This window comes from Drosophila takahashii, chromosome 2L (assembly GCF_030179915.1).
Source record: "Drosophila takahashii strain IR98-3 E-12201 chromosome 2L, DtakHiC1v2, whole genome shotgun sequence".
In the NCBI taxonomy this organism is placed as follows: Eukaryota; Metazoa; Arthropoda; class Insecta; order Diptera; family Drosophilidae; genus Drosophila; species Drosophila takahashii.
The window spans coordinates 10,979,114-10,997,560 of NC_091678.1; the positions used below are offsets into that span (position 1 = coordinate 10,979,114).

Sequence of the window (18,447 nt, forward strand, 5' to 3'; positions counted from 1 at the left end):
CTGATATATTTTAAAAATCCGGTGCTGATTACGAAGTCGTAGATAATATTTGATTATAATTCTGCTTTGATTAGGCAACCTTAAATGCGTGATTCTTGTCATTTTATTAGCTATCTGTGAGGTCACTGTACTTGGGGATCTATAAATATTTCTGCACGTTCATTGTTCCATTTATGAATTGTTACGTTTTCCAGATGATAACGCCTGTATTTCGTCTGTTTTGCGTAGCGAATTGGGCAGTCAGTTAGGACCAAACCAGTTCAGCGGTTTGGCACTCTATAGCTACACTGAGAAAAATTATCGGTAATCTTAGAATTACATTCTCTGGAAAAAAGTTATTCCACCAATAATAATCGAAAATGTACATGTTACATTTGTACACACAAATGTTGTGTTAAATAAATAATACATTTTGGCCATAAAAGGTAATGTCATAATTTTTTGAACACAAAATTGTAAAGGAATCTTTTCTAAAATATTAAAAGATTTATTTGAAAAACCTTTTTAATGAAATGAATCTATTTAGTAATCCTACATTTTAAAAACAGTTTTTACGTTATTGCTAAATTTTTCTCTGTGCACAGCACTTGTTTTTGTTCAGCTCTTTACCTGTGATAGTGTGAGGGTATTTCGAATTCTCTCTCCCTGTCTATATACATACATATAGCCCCCGATCTCTGGGGCTCTCACCCACAAACAAAAACAAAGCGTGGCCAGCTGAGCTGCTGGCTCATGTCTGTTCCACAATCTATAGAGACTTGGCCTCTCCGGCGGCTCTTTCTTCTCTTTCTGCTGGGAATGAGTAATACACCAGTATTTCGAATCCCCGATCTTCGGGCAATCCGTCATTCGTCCGGCAGGCGGCGTAGCGATAAAACGTGTGAGGCGCATGCGCGCTCGGTTGCAGAAATTGCACCTGGATTTGATTTTTACCTACAAGAATAACTGAAAGCAAAACTCCCCCTTCGTATTTCGCGGTCTCTTCGGGTCGATATTGTCGTGATTTCTGATCTGTGGATCGTGTGTGTTCAACGGTACATTTCATTTTTTGCATATGGCAATACCAAGTGAAATAATAATAATAAAACCCACATACCGGACATTTACAATGCGTCTCTCGCAAATGCCTTTGCGCTATTTCCAACAATGCTTACATAAATAGCTCTAGTTGCCGTTCTAAATAACAAGTAAACAAAAACCACACAATTTTCCCATCGGGTCTGTAATTATGCTGAAAGAGATCAGCTAACGATTCGTGTTTATTTCTTGAACTGCTCGTAAATTCTTGGAATAAAGTGAATTAAAAGTGAAAGTGAATTTTTTAAATACTTTTATTACGGAAAAAACCAACTTAAACGCCCACATAGTGAGAGAAACAGAGATAAACGTGCAGAGAATGAGACACAGAAACGGGGACTTGACTTGGATTTTGCTCTTTTTCTCGAATTGAACGAAAAGATCACTTGAAGAATTCCGGTTTGTGGGTTTCCTTTGCAGCTGTTGTTGTTTTTATTGCTGTTGCTGCTCCGTTGATTTGTATTTGTATTATGTCTCGGTCATTGGTCCGAAATTAAAACCAAAAAAATCAGCAAAAATTGTGTAGAAATACAGATATTATAAAGGTTTTTTTTATGGCCAAACGGTATAATGCCAAATGTCACTACTCGGATTTGATCGTGCAAGAATGTGAGAACATATAATCTGATATGGCCCCAAAAACAAAAGAAGCTCACTTGAAATGCGAAAGAATGCGGAACATTAAATTAAATATTGCTAGAAAGATAAAACAAAAAGCCAAAATTTAGAAATCGTGTGAAATCACAGTCGAAAGGCTGACGAAAATGATAATGATCATCGCGAGGGAGAGGCAGAAGCATCAGAAGCTAATGTCATGCCCTGGAACCGGGTCTCCACCTGTCATTTGACTTCTTTTGTCATTTTCCCAACTTAACTCGGTGGATAGTTACTGCTGTTGATGGGGAACCTCCGACTCTCAGCCTCAGACCGGTCGGAACTCGGAGATTCCGGGGTCTTTCAGGGACTGGGGGCTCGGAACCGAGGGGCACTCTCACTTTTAAGTAACCCAACGAGTTTTGCATTCGCCTTTTGACATGCCAAATGAACTGGCTTCGCTTGGGCGCTCAAATAAGATTGAGTAATAGACGAAAAGTGGAAAATGATCGCTCGCGGGAAGTAGATCACAAGATGATTGGGAAATTTAGCTCTGAATTGGTCAAAATTATAGTGTTCCGAAGCGGTTTCTAATTGATCTCAAACAAGTGGAACGAATTCGGTAGCTGGCTAATCTTGTGTTTTCATTCATTTTTGGCATAATAGAGAAATGCTGTTTCTAAACGATCCCAAACATGTGGAACCGATTCGGTAGCTACTTTAGAAAATGGCTTTACGGTCAATTCTGATTTCTTAAAATTGAAGAAACTGAAATCGATTCGTATTTTAAAAATATTCAAAGTTTTTTAATATTTTACTTCTTTGCGTTTAAAAGAAAAGAAAAGAGATGAGCTAAATTAACCAATTATATAGATGCCCAAAAGCTATTTAATATTGATTAATCGAAAGTTAATGATACAAGGCCATTAAGTAGTTTCCACGTCTTTTAGTAATGGAAGCTCACTACTGTGTGTATTTCCACTTAAGTAAGACGTACACTTGCCAGAAAAAGTATGCGTACAAATATTTTCCGCAACTTTAGAGCTTAAAAAAACGTCTTAAAAAAATTCGTAAAAATGTCATTTTAATTTTAACATTTAGTACACATATTAAGCTTTAATTTGACGTAACTTATTAATTTCTAGCACCTTTACTTTTCCTAATATAAATAAAAATGTACAAATTGGCCGGATTTCGCATCAGAAAAAGTATGCGTACAAATGCATATGGTATTAGAAAAAGCCATATTTTGGGCAAAGTACGTCGAGTTTAGTACGGAGTTTGATACCCTTTATGTTTTATAACTTCAGTCTACATATTCGTCATCGATTGGACCAATGTCCTTGCATCCATCGCCGTTATTTGATTCCATTCCTCGACATTGAGTTTTTTCAGGATATCCTTGGATGCAAGGGTGTGAAGGCGAGTCCTGCCCTCCAGGACATCACAAAAATGCTTTACGGGATTGATATATACTATTTTGATGGCGAATGTAGCTGTTTTACACATAAAAGCTTTGTTTTGTGGGCGCAATGTTTAGGTTCGTTGTCCTCTTGGTACCAAAAGTCCTTTTCGAGTCCCACTTTCAGGACGCTTTAATTTCTTGTCTTAAAGTGCATAAAACAACCAACAAAATGAGGTATCGTTTATTAAAATCGGTCAACAACTTAACGAGAAATGGCTAGCCATATAACCAAACAAACAACTGCTTTGGCGTAATGCACGAATTTCATACGAATTTAAAAAAAAACTAACCTTCTATCTAAATAAGAAAGTTTTTATACCCATTTCTCGTTAAGTTGTTGACCGATTTTAATAAACGATACCTCATTTTGTTGGTTGTTTTATGCACTTTAAGACAAGAAATTAAAGCGTCCTGAAAGTGGGACTCGAAAAGGACTTTTGGTACCAAGAGGACAACGAACCTAAACATTGCGCCCACAAAACAAAGCTTTTATGTGTAAAACAGCTACATTCGCCATCAAAATAGTATATATCAATCCCGTAAAGCATTTTTGTGATGTCCTGGAGGGCAGGACTCGCCTTCACACCCTTGCATCCAAGGATATCCTGAAAAAACTCAATGTCGAGGAATGGAATCAAATAACGGCGATGGATGCAAGGACATTGGTCCAATCGATGACGAATATGTAGACTGAAGTTATAAAACATAAAGGGTATCAAACTCCGTACTAAACTCGACGTACTTTGCCCAAAATATGGCTTTTTCTAATACCATATGCATTTGTACGCATACTTTTTCTGATGCGAAATCCGGCCAATTTGTACATTTTTATTTATATTAGGAAAAGTAAAGGTGCTAGAAATTAATAAGTTACGTCAAATTAAAGCTTAATATGTGTACTAAATGTTAAAATTAAAATGACATTTTTACGAATTTTTTTAAAGACGTTTTTTAAGCTCTAAAGTTGCGGAAAATATTTGTACGCATACTTTTTCTGGCAAGTGTATAAGAAACTTCCAGCCTGAGAATCTCCGGGGCATTCCCCAATGATCTTTTAATCTAATCAGAAACTTAAGCTCGGATTCCAGCGCCAATCAGTGCAGAGAACCTTATAGATCACTTCAGAATCTCGTTTGTCAGCTTTATCGCTGGTTTTAATTATATTTGCAAAACAAAGAGTGCGAATTCGATCAGGCCCGTTTAGCTGATTCTCAATCTCAATTCCCTCTCGATCTTGCTTGACTACAATCTAAATTGTATACACAAAAGATCTTTCGCCCCTCCGATCTTTCCTCTCCCATTTATCCAGTTTTATAACTTTCTTCACATTCGACTTTCATTAGCATAGACAAATAAAAGAGACGTCAGCTGAGCTATATGGCCATAAATATTTATTATGGTGATTTACAAGCCAATATGTGTGTGCGTGCCAAAATTCAGTCATGTTGGCAAAAGGCAGAAATAATCCAAAAAGAGTGACTAAGCCATTGGCGTTTTTGTCTTGCCTTAATTGTCAGTCAAAAGGGCGGACCAAAAAAAATATACCATGTTTTGTGTGTGTATAATTACGAGCTGTCATGCAAAACTGAAACTGACTTGGACTCGGACTCGATCTGAATCTGAATCTGAATCCGAATCCAAAAACACTGCCCTTGGCACACAAGCCAATGTCTGTGACTAAATTCGCCTTAATCGAGGCTTCCAAAACCCGGCTCTGGGGATCCGTTAACTTCTATAAATAGCAAGTGGTAAAACACACAGGTAAAAATGTAAGCAAACTTGATCAAGTTTTCTTAATCGACAATTTTTGCTAAGCTTTAAAAAAGTGCTTCTTATTTTTTAAAGAAAAAATATCAGTAAACGACAATTTCGTGAAATTTTGCAATTGCAATTATCATTTTATTAAACGGAATTTCTTCCCGTGAATACGATTTCAAATGAAAATTGATATTTTCCTACGATTAAATTCAATGATAAGTGAGCCATTATGCTTTTCCACAGTGCAAAGTAAATCTAAAGTTGCTTTAAGCGAATTCTTGTTTCCCTCCGCTGGTGCGATTGTATTCAAATCGGCGAATCAGACACTGGCTGACCTTGCCAACACTCGGCATCCAACAACCATTAATACCCGAAGCCAGTCTCTGGGCAAAATTGCAAAATGTCTGCAGTTTCAATTTGTACACATTTTTTCTCCTTTAATGTTTTGTTTTGTTTTTTCTGTTTTGGGGTGTTCAACTGGGCCTGACGGATTTCCGCATTTTAAAAAGCCAGCAAACCTCGACCCCACTGAACTCGTCGAGCCCCAAACTTGACGGACTGGCGCTTTCCACACTTAGTTTTTGTAGGAAAAACTTGCCCATTATTAACGTTAAAGCTTGGGCAAATAAAATCTCTCCAGAAAAAAGGAAATATTACAAAAATAGTTTGTTTGGAATTTTTTAGCTTGAGTACCTAAACAGGGAACTTTGTTTTTAGCCTGCAATCTCAGCCGTGTGTTGTTTACCCCATTATCACTTTAAAAAGCCAAGGCACGAGTTGTTCTCACATGGAAAACCACGTAGTGATAACGAATTCTCGGGTCTCTCGATTTATCTCGCCCGCTACTCTTACGCAAATAACTTCATAACGGTGTGTGCGTGCACGGTAATTTATTTGCTATTAGTTAGGAGAATAGCTCAACAACACTTTTGTTTACTGTTTGATTGATCATGTTCAAGGTGCTACAAATGATCATTGTTTGCTGTTTGTGCTCGCCGCTCGTAATTGTTGCTTGTCGCCGGTGTTTGTTTAGTCACCGTTTCCGATTGTGCGTAGTCGTGACAATCGAGTGTTTTCAATGGGATCGCACATGTTGTGGAATTTTTTTGCGTGATTTTTAACAACAACACATGGTCTCGTTTTTGTACTATTTTATATTCATTCTTTTATGGGGAAATAAAGCTCTAGTGATCTTAGTTTTCTGACTCATACATATATATTTATAATATGTGAGAATAAATTTAATATATGTGTGTTTAAAGAGAGGTTATTACACAACTGTCTTTCATTTCGTTCAAAATATTTATACATTTTGTTAGTATAGAATAATTTGGGACGCACCCTATTCAAAAAAATTCCAGACTTTCTAATTTTCTGTGCACATTTTTTCAAGTCATGCATGCCCTCTCCTAATGCTCATTGAATATTAACTAAACTCTACTTTAAATAAGTATTTGCCTGAGATCACCCGCAGATCTCGAACACACCCCTTATAAACTGAGTCATAAAACACACACAAGATCATTTGCGTCAGTTTGGCCGATCAATTAGCGTAAATGAATCCACGATCGTTTGGAAATCCCTCGCAGCTAATAACTCCCTTCCAATTCAGAGTCACGCTCCATTTTATTTTCGAGCCCAGCACCGATGGTCACTTGATTTATTTTTGGTTTCTCTAGGTCGGGCAATACGTCACTTTGGATTGTCGAACGCCTTTATTATTGTTTACCTTTGGCAATATCGCCAATTGTCACTTCCCCTTTTACCGCGTCGCCCATTTTCATTCACCATTGGCTAATTTGTCGATGATTAAGCTTTCGATGGAAGAGGTGGGAAAATAAACGAGACTCACTCATTCACACGCTCTTGTAAATTGCCCGAAATTAATTTGCAACTTGAGCTAAATGCTTTTTTGTATTGCAAATGGTGCGTAATTTCTCAAATCCGGTAGATATAGTGGTTGAAGTAATAGAAAATAAAATCTATTAAAACTAAACTACAAATTTAGCAATGGTTAAAATCACTTTTTCCTTTTTCTGAAGTGCCCTATTTGAATTTAAATTGATTGCTATTATTCTGCTCACCACCGTTAAAGAGCTTGTCAAAGATCAACTGGCCATAAACAAAATCAATGCACAAACGTGAGGCAAGTCGCAAAAACATGGAAAGTTTACAACATCGACAACAACGGCAGAAACACAGCAACTGAAACAGCAACAGAAAGAGCCACCAAACGTGTGTGGCTTTTGCAATATAAATAACAAATACATTTTGTTATTTTGTTACCAACATCAGGCCTGAAAACCATATAGGCATCGCCATTCCCAGTGACTCTTCAAATATTCCGTGCGCGAAATTTCCGAACTCTTGGGTTATGCAAAAGAGCTCCAAAAAAACAAAAACAAAAAAAGGAAAAAACAAAAACATAAACTAAGCGGAGAAGTGAAGACAAACAAAGCACGTCGTCGCTGCAGCTGGTCAAGTGAAATTTTTTGTCTTTCGTAATGAAAATCAAACATTATCCGGGCAAAGCCGTCGATGCGAGTCTTTCGCTGGAGGGCAGCAGTGCCATGGGTGCATTGTACGAGGAAAACTGGCTAAGGGCGGCGAATCAGACGGCGAATCAACCCCCTCCGCCGACGACGACGGGCTCCAAATTGAGTCGACAGAGCAGTTCCGCCGGCAGCAGTTTCCTCATCGAGGGCATCTCCGCCCTGAGCAAGTACCAAATGACCCTGGAGAATATCCGCCAGCTGGAACAGCAATCGCGGGATAAACGCATAGTTAGTACGATCAAGGAACTCAATGGCTACAGGCCATCGGCATTGCAGCATCATCAGCAGCAGCAGATGCACAACGGTTGGGTGGCCGAGGATCAGGATGAAATCGAAGAGGGAAAAGAGAAGTTGCCCAGCCTCCAGGAACCTCCGGCAGTTAACCACTACGTTTTGGATCCCACGGAGAGACCCAAATTCCCACGACCACGTCAACAGTTCTCGGTGAAACCGCCCTCGCTGCGTCGCTCCCAAACGATGTCGCAACCACCCAGTTATGCCACCATGAGGTCACCCCCTAAAATCTCCAGCAAAGCGCAGCAAAATCTCAGCAACAGTTCCTCCTCCGCCTACTCCACATTCTCCTCCGCTGCAGAGGACTCGCAGGATCAAGTGGTGATCTGCCAGCAGCCGCAGAGATTGATGGCTCCGCCGCCCAGAGAACCACCGCCGGAGCCACCCAAAAGGGTATCCAAACCACTTAGTAGATCACAAACTTCCGTGCAGAGATATGCCACCATTCGGATGCCCAACCAGTCGACATCCTTCAGCAGAAGTATTCTTAAGTCCAGGGATTCCAGTGCTTCTGTGAGACGTCACAGCTTGGAGCAGGCCATCAAGGAACTCAAACTGGAGGAGGGAAAGGCGGTTCGTCCGCCGAAGAGTCCGCATATCTCGCCCGCTGCCAGCAGTAATGGCAGCTCCAAGGATCTCAACGGGGAAGGATTCTGCATCCCACGACCCCGACTCATTGTACCAGTGCACACATATGCCAGGCGACGGAGGACCGGTAATCTCAAGGAGCAGTCGAGTGCGGGGCAGGAGGAAGAAGCAGAGAAGGGTAAGGTCTAGATGATGGGATAACCAAATCCTTATATTTGAGGGTTTAAGATGGCCTCTTATTATGCCATAAGTTTAAAGACCTAACTTTTGTATTATTTGATAATTAAATAGAATTTAAGAAATTTTTCATTTCTGTTATTACTCTCTTAAAATCTTAACTATTTAGTTAGACCATTAATCATGTATTATATTTGTTAATGAATCATAGAATTACGAAATAGTCTCGGCAGTGTATCCAAACCTTATCTATTTACCCTATTAATTTCACCATTTTCCTTTCCAGATGGACGCGTTGAGGTTTCCCGCGAGGGCAAATACCTTTCGACCCTTTCGGGGGCAAAGGTCCTTGGCGAACTGGCGATCCTGTACAATTGCCAGCGGACGGCCACCATCACCGCGATCACCGAGTGCAACCTGTGGGCCATCGAGCGCCAGTGCTTCCAGACCATCATGATGCGAACGGGCCTCATCCGCCAGGCGGAGTACAGTGACTTCCTCAAGAGGTGAGTAGCCCTCCGCCCGAGCCGCCACTTTCCTTTTTGGCCAACAGCCTCTCGAAGAGCAAGTCCAAGACCAGGCAGACAAACTTCCCCATTGCCAATCGGCAATTTAATGTGCATTTTAATGAGGCCCGGAGCCTGTGGGGATGGCGATGGCGAGATGGTGCCGACTGGTTATTTGCAATTTGGGCGTAATTAATGTTCATTTGCACTTAATTATATAAATTCCGCAGAGCACTTCGTGTATGGTCATTACTTTATAATGGCAAATGTAAAAATCGCTTAGCTTAAGGATTTTTTGCTTCTTCGCCCCGGTCGATTTGTGTTTTCAAATCGTGCAAGGTTTGTCGAATAAAGTAAGGTAACTTTCTCCCATCGACGGCATCTCTTCGGCATCAGATCGAATGCAACATTATGGCCATCCTCGTCATCGTCATGGTCATGGGCGTCCATATGACGTGCAATGTCTCAAACTGAAAACTCAAACTGAAAACTCACAACTCACTTCGGCTAAACTTCAAACTGCGGCCAACGAACGCATAGAAATTTCTTTCTTTTTAACTGGCAGCCGTGGCAACCAGTTTTTTTGCCAAGTCTGTGCAATGAGCAGCTTCCAGTCTCACTTCCACCTTCCTCCACTAGTCGCTCCTTCCCAGAGTGACCGGCAAATTAATCGCGTTTAATTGGTCGTCCGTAAAAACTGCTAAAAACCATAATTGAGACCTCGACCATGCACTCGTTGCCTATTCCAGATTCAAAGAAGTAGCGGAAAAAAGCGGATAGAAAATGAAAGTGCAATGGGTTGATGATGACGATGATGAAAGATTCAGATACAGATACTGCAGCTGCAACTGCAACTGCAGCTATAGATTCCAGATACATGTGGGCATTCACTAAAGAAATGCTAGCCAGCGGGAAAAAAAGAATGGGAGGAGTAGTAGTTCGATTATCTTGGTCTACAGTTGGAGAAAATAAAATATGGAATTTTTTAAAGCACTTCAAAATACTGAATAGAAAAAGTTTATATAATTTTTCTTTTTTTTACACTTTATAAGTGCTGTTAAAATCTCTTCAGTATTTCAAAGCTTTCTTCTTATTAAAAACAAGTTTAGATCATCTTCATATTAAAAAAAACATATTTTTTGTTGAGTGTAAGTTAAAAGATATATGCGATGCACAGAGCCAGAGGGAAAACACAATGGGAGGAGTTCAGGTGCGACTTTCAGTGATCGATGTAGGTCAACAATAGATTCCCATTACTGTGGAATTCTCTTATCTAGATCGAACTTGGCTCGACCACTAATTACACCACTTTCTTTGGCCTGCAACGGCGATTAACTCTCGAATGAAACTAACAATTTTTGGTTTTCTTATCTTCCGCCAGTGTGCCCATCTTCAAAGACCTGGCGGATGACACGCTAATCAAGATCTCCGATGTCTTGGAGGAGACGCACTACCAGCGAGGCGACTACATAGTGCGCCAGGGAGCCAGAGGCGATACCTTCTTCATCATATCAAAGGGCAAGGTTCGAGTGACGATCAAGCAGCAGGATACCCAGGAGGAGAAGTTCATTCGCATGCTGGGCAAGGGCGATTTCTTTGGAGAAAAGGCTCTCCAGGGGTGAGTTTTATATGAGAAAAATCGTAACTATATTTTAAAACTAATTAAATTAATATTTATTTATTTATTTAGCGATGATCTGCGCACGGCGAATATTATTTGCGAGTCCGCTGACGGCGTCAGTTGTCTGGTCATCGATCGCGAGACCTTCAATCAGCTCATTTCCAATCTGGACGAGATCAAGCATCGCTACGACGACGAGGGAGCCATGGAGCGCAGAAAGTAAGCTAATATTTAGTAGAAACATAAATCAAGATTAGCCATGAGGAATTGAATCAACCTACAACAAGGTCAACGAACTACCTCGAAATCAAAAAAATCTATTTAAATTTTAAAGTGTATAATTATTTGATAGTCAAGTAATCGCTATACGTAATCACCACATTTGTTTTGACTTTAGCAAGTAGTTACTAAACAAATCTTGAGAGGAAAATTTATACAAATTTATTCAAATTAATTTATTTAAAATGTCAGTTAATTTGAAATATTTGCTAGGGTTTACGACAATATAACTATTATTTAAAGGAATATTACGTGTTGAATTTTTTTTTAAACTTTAAATATATTATTAAATTTTTTATTAATGACTTTAAATCTCTCCAGGATCAATGAGGAATTCCGGGATATCAACCTTACAGATCTGCGCGTTATCGCGACCCTGGGCGTAGGTGGCTTTGGTCGTGTTGAGCTGGTCCAAACCAATGGAGATAGCTCCAGATCCTTTGCCCTCAAGCAGATGAAAAAGTCACAGATCGTGGAGACGCGACAGCAGCAGCATATTATGTCCGAAAAGGAGATTATGGGCGAGGCCAACTGCCAGTTCATAGTGAAGCTGTTCAAGACCTTCAAGGACAAGAAGTACCTGTATATGCTGATGGAGAGTTGCCTGGGCGGAGAGCTCTGGACGATTCTGCGGGATAAGGGCAACTTTGATGACAGCACCACCCGCTTCTACACGGCGTGTGTGGTTGAGGCCTTTGATTACCTGCACTCGCGGAACATCATCTACCGGGATCTTAAGCCAGAGAACCTGCTGCTCAACGAACGAGGATATGTGAAGCTGGTGGACTTTGGCTTCGCCAAGAAGCTTCAGACGGGCCGGAAGACTTGGACTTTCTGCGGCACCCCGGAGTATGTGGCTCCCGAGGTGATTCTCAACCGGGGTCATGACATTAGTGCGGATTACTGGTCGCTGGGAGTGCTCATGTTCGAGTTGCTAACGGGTAAGATAATAATAATAAGATCAATAAATCAACACAAATAATTTATATAACCATTTTATTCTAGGTACCCCTCCATTCACTGGCTCGGATCCCATGCGTACCTACAACATCATACTTAAGGGCATCGATGCCATCGAGTTCCCCAGGAATATCACGCGGAATGCCAGCAACTTGATCAAGAAGCTGTGTCGCGACAATCCCGCCGAGCGTTTGGGCTACCAGCGTGGGGGAATCAGCGAGATACAGAAGCACAAGTAAGATTCCCTATAAAAGCATCTCGAAGTCAAACTAATCTATTGGTTCCCCCCGGCACAGATGGTTCGATGGCTTCTACTGGTGGGGCCTGCAGAACTGCACCCTGGAACCGCCCATTAAGCCTGCCGTGAAGAGCGTGGTGGATACGACAAACTTCGATGACTATCCACCAGATCCAGAGGGTCCACCACCAGACGATGTCACTGGATGGGACAAGGACTTCTAGGGTTCCGTTTCCTAGACGATGCTCTCTAAACGCTTCTGCTACAGAAAACCGGAGGAGATGAAAGCCAGGGAGGAGAAGAAAGTGATCTTAAGTGCGCCATATGTACGCCAAAGCCAACAGCAACAGTCAGCAGCTCGCATCGAAAAGCTGCCCAAAAAACAAAGAAACGTAGCAGTCGCAAGGCCAAGGGCCGACACAAACGCACACAATCATCCATCGTTTTTTAGCTCTTTTAGATACATATATAGAAATACATACGTCTCCGTGATGTGTTATCCCCATGATGTGCAACGCAATGAATTTATTAACGAGTTTATAACTATTATTTTTTAATGAGAATATGTGTCAAGTTCGCTTGGAATTGATGTAAATTGTAAGTAGGTCTCTGTGACTCTGTTTTAGAGCTCTATTAGCCATGTGCATTGTATAAATTCTTTCTATCTGTATCTATTAAATATTATTAACATTATTATTATACATATATCATTGTTGATGCATACAAATCGGGTTGCCTTATAGTCTGTAAGAACATTTTAAAGCAACATCTGACCAAGATCTTCCGTCATACCCCCTAAAAAACATTTGTTAAAATTCTATCAAGCCTCTCTTCTATATTTCATTAGTTTTAGCGATCATGTCTATTCTTTGTACGAATAATATGCCCTTTTAATTGTCTATTTTAAGTAAATCAGTTAGAAATTGAATAAACAAATTTATGCGATAGTTCATAGTATTTCTTTTAACATGTTTTCGTTGTTTGTAATAGATACGTATGCCTAATATTATGACATTCAAAGACAACGATGTAATTTATTTAAGTGAAAAGAGAACTAAACATAGTGTTTACATCATGTAAAAGCGGTTAGCATTGACCTTCTTCAAGGTACTTCCTATATGGCCGCTTCTCTTTGCACACGTTTTCACTTGCTAAAGAGTGCAGTGGAAAATATGCAATAAAAAGGGGAAAAGCTAAGATGGAAACGAAGTTGGCCAAAAACAAAACTCAGCTACGTGACAAACGGAAGAAGAATCGGTAAACAGAGAAAGCCGAGAAGAATCAGTCAAAATGCTAGACAAACTAATTGAGAACATTCTGTGTCCGACGTCAGTGCAGATCGCAACGGAAAACTGAAGCTCTGTAGTTGAAAAACGAAAGTTTAACAGGAGGAAAAGAGAGTTATATTTATGAATTTATGAAAATGGCAATGATTTTGGGCTGGAGACAACTTTGGCTAGTGTTGCTTCTTGTCGTGGGCCTCTCGATGGCCCTTCCCAGTTTGGAAAATCAGACGCACGACCAAGCAGAACATATAATAGGTGAGCTATTTGTTTTTAAACTTTATTATATTTTTTGAAATAACAACTATACTATTTTCCCAGCTTGCAGACAACCCAAGGCACCTGGCTTGTGTCGAGGCCGCCAACTGCGATATGCCTACAATAAGAAGACCGGAAATTGCGAAAGCTTCTACTACACGGGCTGCGCCTCCACTGAGAATAATTTCCTGACCTTCGAGGAGTGTCGCAGGGACTGCATGCAACGCCTGCGCTACTGAAATCCTCCTTTAACTATGCTTAATATATATTTATTGTTACAGAAATTGTCATGTGTAATATTTAGTAGAATCGTGAGGCTTTAAGATCTCTTTGGCTTCTTGCCAAGTTTCTTATTGGCAGTTGTAGATGGGTGTCTTCTGCACAGGTAGCTTAGGATTATTATTAAAAGTGTTACGGGAATGAAAATAAGAGCCACACTATCCAATGAGTGGTAGATAAAACTGTTGAGCTCTATGCCCGGCGATTGAAGTAGTTCTGCGGCCACTAAACCATTTTGAATGACATGTTCCACAGACCAAATGGCTGATTCCAGAGGCGTCTTCTGGCGTTCATTAAAGATCTTTGAGATCTGAAGAGAACGTTGGGCGTAACTGGAGTAAAGATATGGATTTAATGAGAATGGTTTTGTTAATATGAATTTAAAACCTACCTCTTTTTGCTCAGTTCCGTAAAAGCTTGTTTTAAGTTTGGTATAGTGATATCTTCATAGTCCAGCTTTTGACCCATTCCTCGATTTTGTACAGAGAAAGCATTAAGGAATTGATCCCCATAAATCGGAGTGACTAGTAAGGGTTTGCCACAATGAACCGATTCTGTGGTTCCAAGTAAACCGCCATGAGACCAAAACAACTTTACTTTGGGGTGACCTGAAATATAATTAAGAGTGAGTATTTAAATTTGAGAATATTGTGGGCCCTAATCCGGTTTTCATTCTATAACTGGTCTTATGATTAGAATTTGGTTCGTATTGTTGTGTTGTAAAACTATTAATAAAAACAAAATCCGGATATAGAGTATTAAAGGGATATCACTCACACAGTAGAGCCAATTGAGGAGCCCATTTGACAAAGAGAAATTTGGATGAATCTGTTTTTGGCGTCTCTTCGCCCTCCCATTTCCAAATGATTCTTAAGGGCTGGTCTTGTAGAACTTCCAAAATAGCTGTTAGTTTATCTTCATCGATGCTTGAAGCTCGCACCATGGAACCCCAGCTGATAAAAATCACACCATCCTTAGATTGATTGAGAAAACTCTTGATATTCTCTGGTAACTCCTGTTCTGCCTTCTTAGTGATATGCACTCCTCCGATTTCCACAAATTGTAGGGATTGTGGACGACTTCCCATCAGCGAGTAGTGCTGATTTCCGAAAATGAAAGCAGTTTGGGTGCGAGCTACTTCATCTACATCTATATTCACTCCAAGATACTTTTGTATCACTTGGTTGTCGGCCCTATTCGAGTGATATTTGTAGAGAGTCTTTAATAATTTGGCTTGAACAAAGTTGAGCAGGCGCTCGTGCCATTTCAGTTGGCCGGCAAAACCCACAAATTCCGATTGTATAAAGGCAGGTGTATCCGGCAGATCGATGCGATCGTAATAGTAGGGCATCAGAGCGCAGGTACTCAAGCCTATAATTGGGAGATTCATTAATTTGGCCAGGGCCAGCTGGCAGTCGGAGTTGAAATATTCCGTGAGTAGTAGGTCATAGGGTTTGTTCTGGTGTCGTTGGATTACCCTTTCTATGTGGCCACTGGCGAAGAGATGCTCACAGGTCTCCTGACCCTCATCGTGCAGGGCTATATACTCCCGGATTAGTACTCCCAGGGATCTTGTGGGTGTATTTTCCGTCAGGGGCACCAAATTGATCGTGGTGCTAGACTGATCCTCACCAGGCGCTGAGATCAGCAGTTCCTCGTAGTTGGGAAAGGACTCGGCTTGGGGATTCTTCACGTATGAGATCACTGTGATGTCATGTCCGCGATTCGCTAGCTCATTGAGTATGGGCATCACCACTTTGAAGTGGCTAAAACCAAAGTGCGGATAAACGGCCAGAACATTACCAGCAGAAATCGGTGGAGGAATCCCCAGAATTCCCAGAGATACAATTAACAATCCGCAGCTCACCCACGTTGTCATCGTTCCGTAGTTTTTCACCGAATGAATCGGTTACCCAACTCTCCGATCCGATAACCTTATCTTCCATTGTGCACTGGGATTCAAATGCGATTGCTTTATTTTTAGTTAATCAAAGTGTTTTGTTGTGGTTTCGGATTGGAGAGTGCATTTGCTGTGAAATGCACTTGCTCGGCTTCCCATGGAAAGTTCCAACTGGAACTGCTATCGATAGCAATATATCGATAGTGTAGCGAAAGAGTTAAATTAAAAAGTGAGGATACATAAATAAATTTATTAAAATTATGTTTTAATATTTAGTATTTGTGAAACTATTATTATTATTTTATGCATATTAAATAATAAATCCTTTCTTCAAACCCTTCTTATATGTTGGGCACAAACAATAGCCTATCAACTAGGAGAGAGCCTTTACTCGATTTTCTATAGCATACTCTTAGGCACTTGTAAAAAAACTATTCTTCAAAAAATATTTAAAATTCAGGAATAAATTTTAGGGTATATTTATAGTTTCCATTAAACAATACATACACAAATCGTGTATAACTTTAGGAACACGCTGATAAGGATTAGGAATAGGATATATTTTTTTCTTTAAATTCGGTACCCTTTGTACGTTTTTATCAAGAATCTCAAGTTGTTTCTTATATGTCATGAAAAACTTTGCCAAATTATTTGCTAGATTTGCTGCCAGATGGGTTAATATAATATAGGGCTTAACAGATAAAATTCTTTAATTTATAAGTTAAGGAATAAAGTTGATAATTTTGTATTAATTAATTAAATTTGTACAAATGCTCTTAGCCATTAATCCGTGAAATGCAATAGAATAGGCGATTAATAACAACTTTTAAATAATATTTAAAAAAATCTATGGTAATGGCATTTACCCAAATGCTGTCAATAATAGTTCGAATTCAATTATCCGTTAAGAAATCAAGTCTAGTGTTAACTTGAGTCATCTGTCTCAAGTTTCGATTGCAAAAGGGCCTCAAGATATTCAACTGGACAATTGAATTGCGATGGCGATGCGGAAACACGCCCTCAAAACATAGCGATAATGGACAGTAGTAAGCGTTAATTGAACCGCAAGCGATGTGGAGCGATAATAATGCAATTGCCATTCCAAATGCAGCAAGGGATCCAAAGAATACCCGCCCAGAGTTACAGATACATTTTCAGATACATTTCCAGCTGTTGCAGCTGGCTGTCTGTCAAGTGCACTTTGCACTTTGAGCTGCGGTCGTCGGTCGTTGGTTTTTGGATTCAAACTAGAATTTGGGTTTGGGTTTGTGCACTGGGTTCTGCTGACATGCCCGCAAGATTAGTGGCGGTAATTTAAAGTGCCTGGCTCTGCCCAGAAATGTACTCAGAGAAATGTATAATATAAATTTCAAATTGTAAAGGCAAAAAATTTTTAATTTTTAAAATGCAAACTAATTTTTGAAAGAGCTACATTTAAAATAGTTGTTAAAATAATTTTTTTTTTAATAATATATTGTTGTTTTTTCTAAAATAAGTACAATTATAGAAATATTATCTAACCCAATAAATGTGGAAAATATTGGATATAAATCTTTCAAGTGTGTCAAATTTGAGGACGGAAGAACAATCAGTTTCTAGCAATAATTGGATTGGAGTCATTCGATGATGGCTCGTTGGGAAATTCGAGGGGAATTTGAATGGTGGGTGGTTGGGGAGTTGGAGTTGGAGTTAGAGTGCAGAGCGTAGAGTGTTCCACACCAGCTAAAGGGAGTGGGCGTTATACCGACCCACTTCCCAGGCCCTTTTCGATGCCGATTGGCTCTGGGCGAAACACTCTCTCGCACTTGATAGCAGCCAGTTAACGCTAAGTGTTTTTTCTTGGTAAGTGTTCCTCTTCTTTTCGTTTTACTTGATAAAAAGAGTGTTAAATTCAACGAAAGCAACAGCATGGGCAAATTGTATTCCAACAAAATGGGGCAATTAAAAACGAACATTCCAGGCGATAAGTAGGTGCCCCATGGGACCAATTATATTTGGATGGAGTGTGGTGCTGGCGGTTCTGCTGATTCTGGTGGCTGTGAGTGGCTTCGATCGGTAGTTTCGCCCCCATTATAAACCCAGATTGTCGATATTGCGTCCGACGGCCTAAGAGTTGTTTCTGTTTTTCTGTCGTGAAATAGGTTCTGAAATCTGGGTAATATCAGGGGTCAAATACACATGGGAAACGCCCCATACACTTTGGGCACTTCTGGTCTTGGCTTATCGCGAGCCTGGTTTCAGTGGATCACGCGGTTCCCAAGGCCCTCTATGACGCGAGGCCACTTCTTCTCTAGTCCCAAAAGTCCCGACATCAAGAAATTTCTAAAATCTTTTCTGCGCACTCAATTTTATCTGGTTTAGAAGTTTTACAATTGTGACGATTTCTTTTAAAAATAAATATTTCTTTAAGGTTTTTGCCGAATTTTTTTCTAACTTATTATTAAAGGTAATATAAATAGATTTATTTCGTCATCCGCTTACTCCACGAAATTTACGACACGTTTTAAAATCTGGTAAAAATAAACCATACGTTTTTTCGTTCTTTGTAATTTATTATAAATTATAATTATGATTATTATTATTATGATTATGATTATAAATTATAATTTAAAGAG

General features: G+C 39.8%; 3 protein-coding genes across 6 annotated transcripts in view; 2 read left to right on the forward strand and 1 right to left on the reverse strand.

Annotated features, from left to right (window-relative positions):
- for (cGMP-dependent protein kinase for) overlaps positions 1–13,059 on the forward strand; it is a 34,299-nt gene extending 21,240 nt beyond the window's left edge. For 3 of the 4 annotated variants that reach the window (XM_017147369.3, XM_044395167.2, XM_017147370.3), the window contains 6 exons: positions 8,795–9,014; positions 10,396–10,632; positions 10,705–10,854; positions 11,236–11,855; positions 11,920–12,109; positions 12,171–13,059. In XM_017147369.3, the coding sequence (XP_017002858.2) occupies positions 8,795–9,014; positions 10,396–10,632; positions 10,705–10,854; positions 11,236–11,855; positions 11,920–12,109; positions 12,171–12,336 (1,583 nt within the window). In that variant the 3' untranslated portion in view covers positions 12,337–13,059. Of the gene's footprint in view, positions 1–845; positions 1,477–7,189; positions 8,510–8,794; positions 9,015–10,395; positions 10,633–10,704; positions 10,855–11,235; positions 11,856–11,919; positions 12,110–12,170 lie in introns of those variants that run through there. The other variant, XM_017147371.3, reaches the window with a different exon arrangement.
- Positions 13,060–13,370: 311 nt separating this feature from the next.
- Positions 13,371–13,937, forward strand: LOC108061282 (mambaquaretin-5). Its single transcript, XM_017147374.3, has 2 exons — positions 13,371–13,653; positions 13,717–13,937. The coding sequence occupies exons 1-2, from the start codon at positions 13,530–13,532 to the stop codon at positions 13,890–13,892; spliced, it is 300 nt and encodes a 99-aa protein (XP_017002863.2). The 5' UTR covers positions 13,371–13,529; the 3' UTR covers positions 13,893–13,937.
- A 27-nt stretch (positions 13,938–13,964) lies between these two features.
- Positions 13,965–15,995, reverse strand: Ugt36A1 (UDP-glycosyltransferase family 36 member A1). Its single transcript, XM_017147373.3, has 3 exons — positions 14,710–15,995; positions 14,324–14,540; positions 13,965–14,264 (listed from the first exon to the last, which is right to left on the reverse strand). The coding sequence occupies exons 1-3, from the start codon at positions 15,809–15,811 to the stop codon at positions 13,973–13,975; spliced, it is 1,611 nt and encodes a 536-aa protein (XP_017002862.2). The 5' UTR covers positions 15,812–15,995; the 3' UTR covers positions 13,965–13,972.
- Between the last annotated feature and the right edge of the window lie 2,452 nt (positions 15,996–18,447).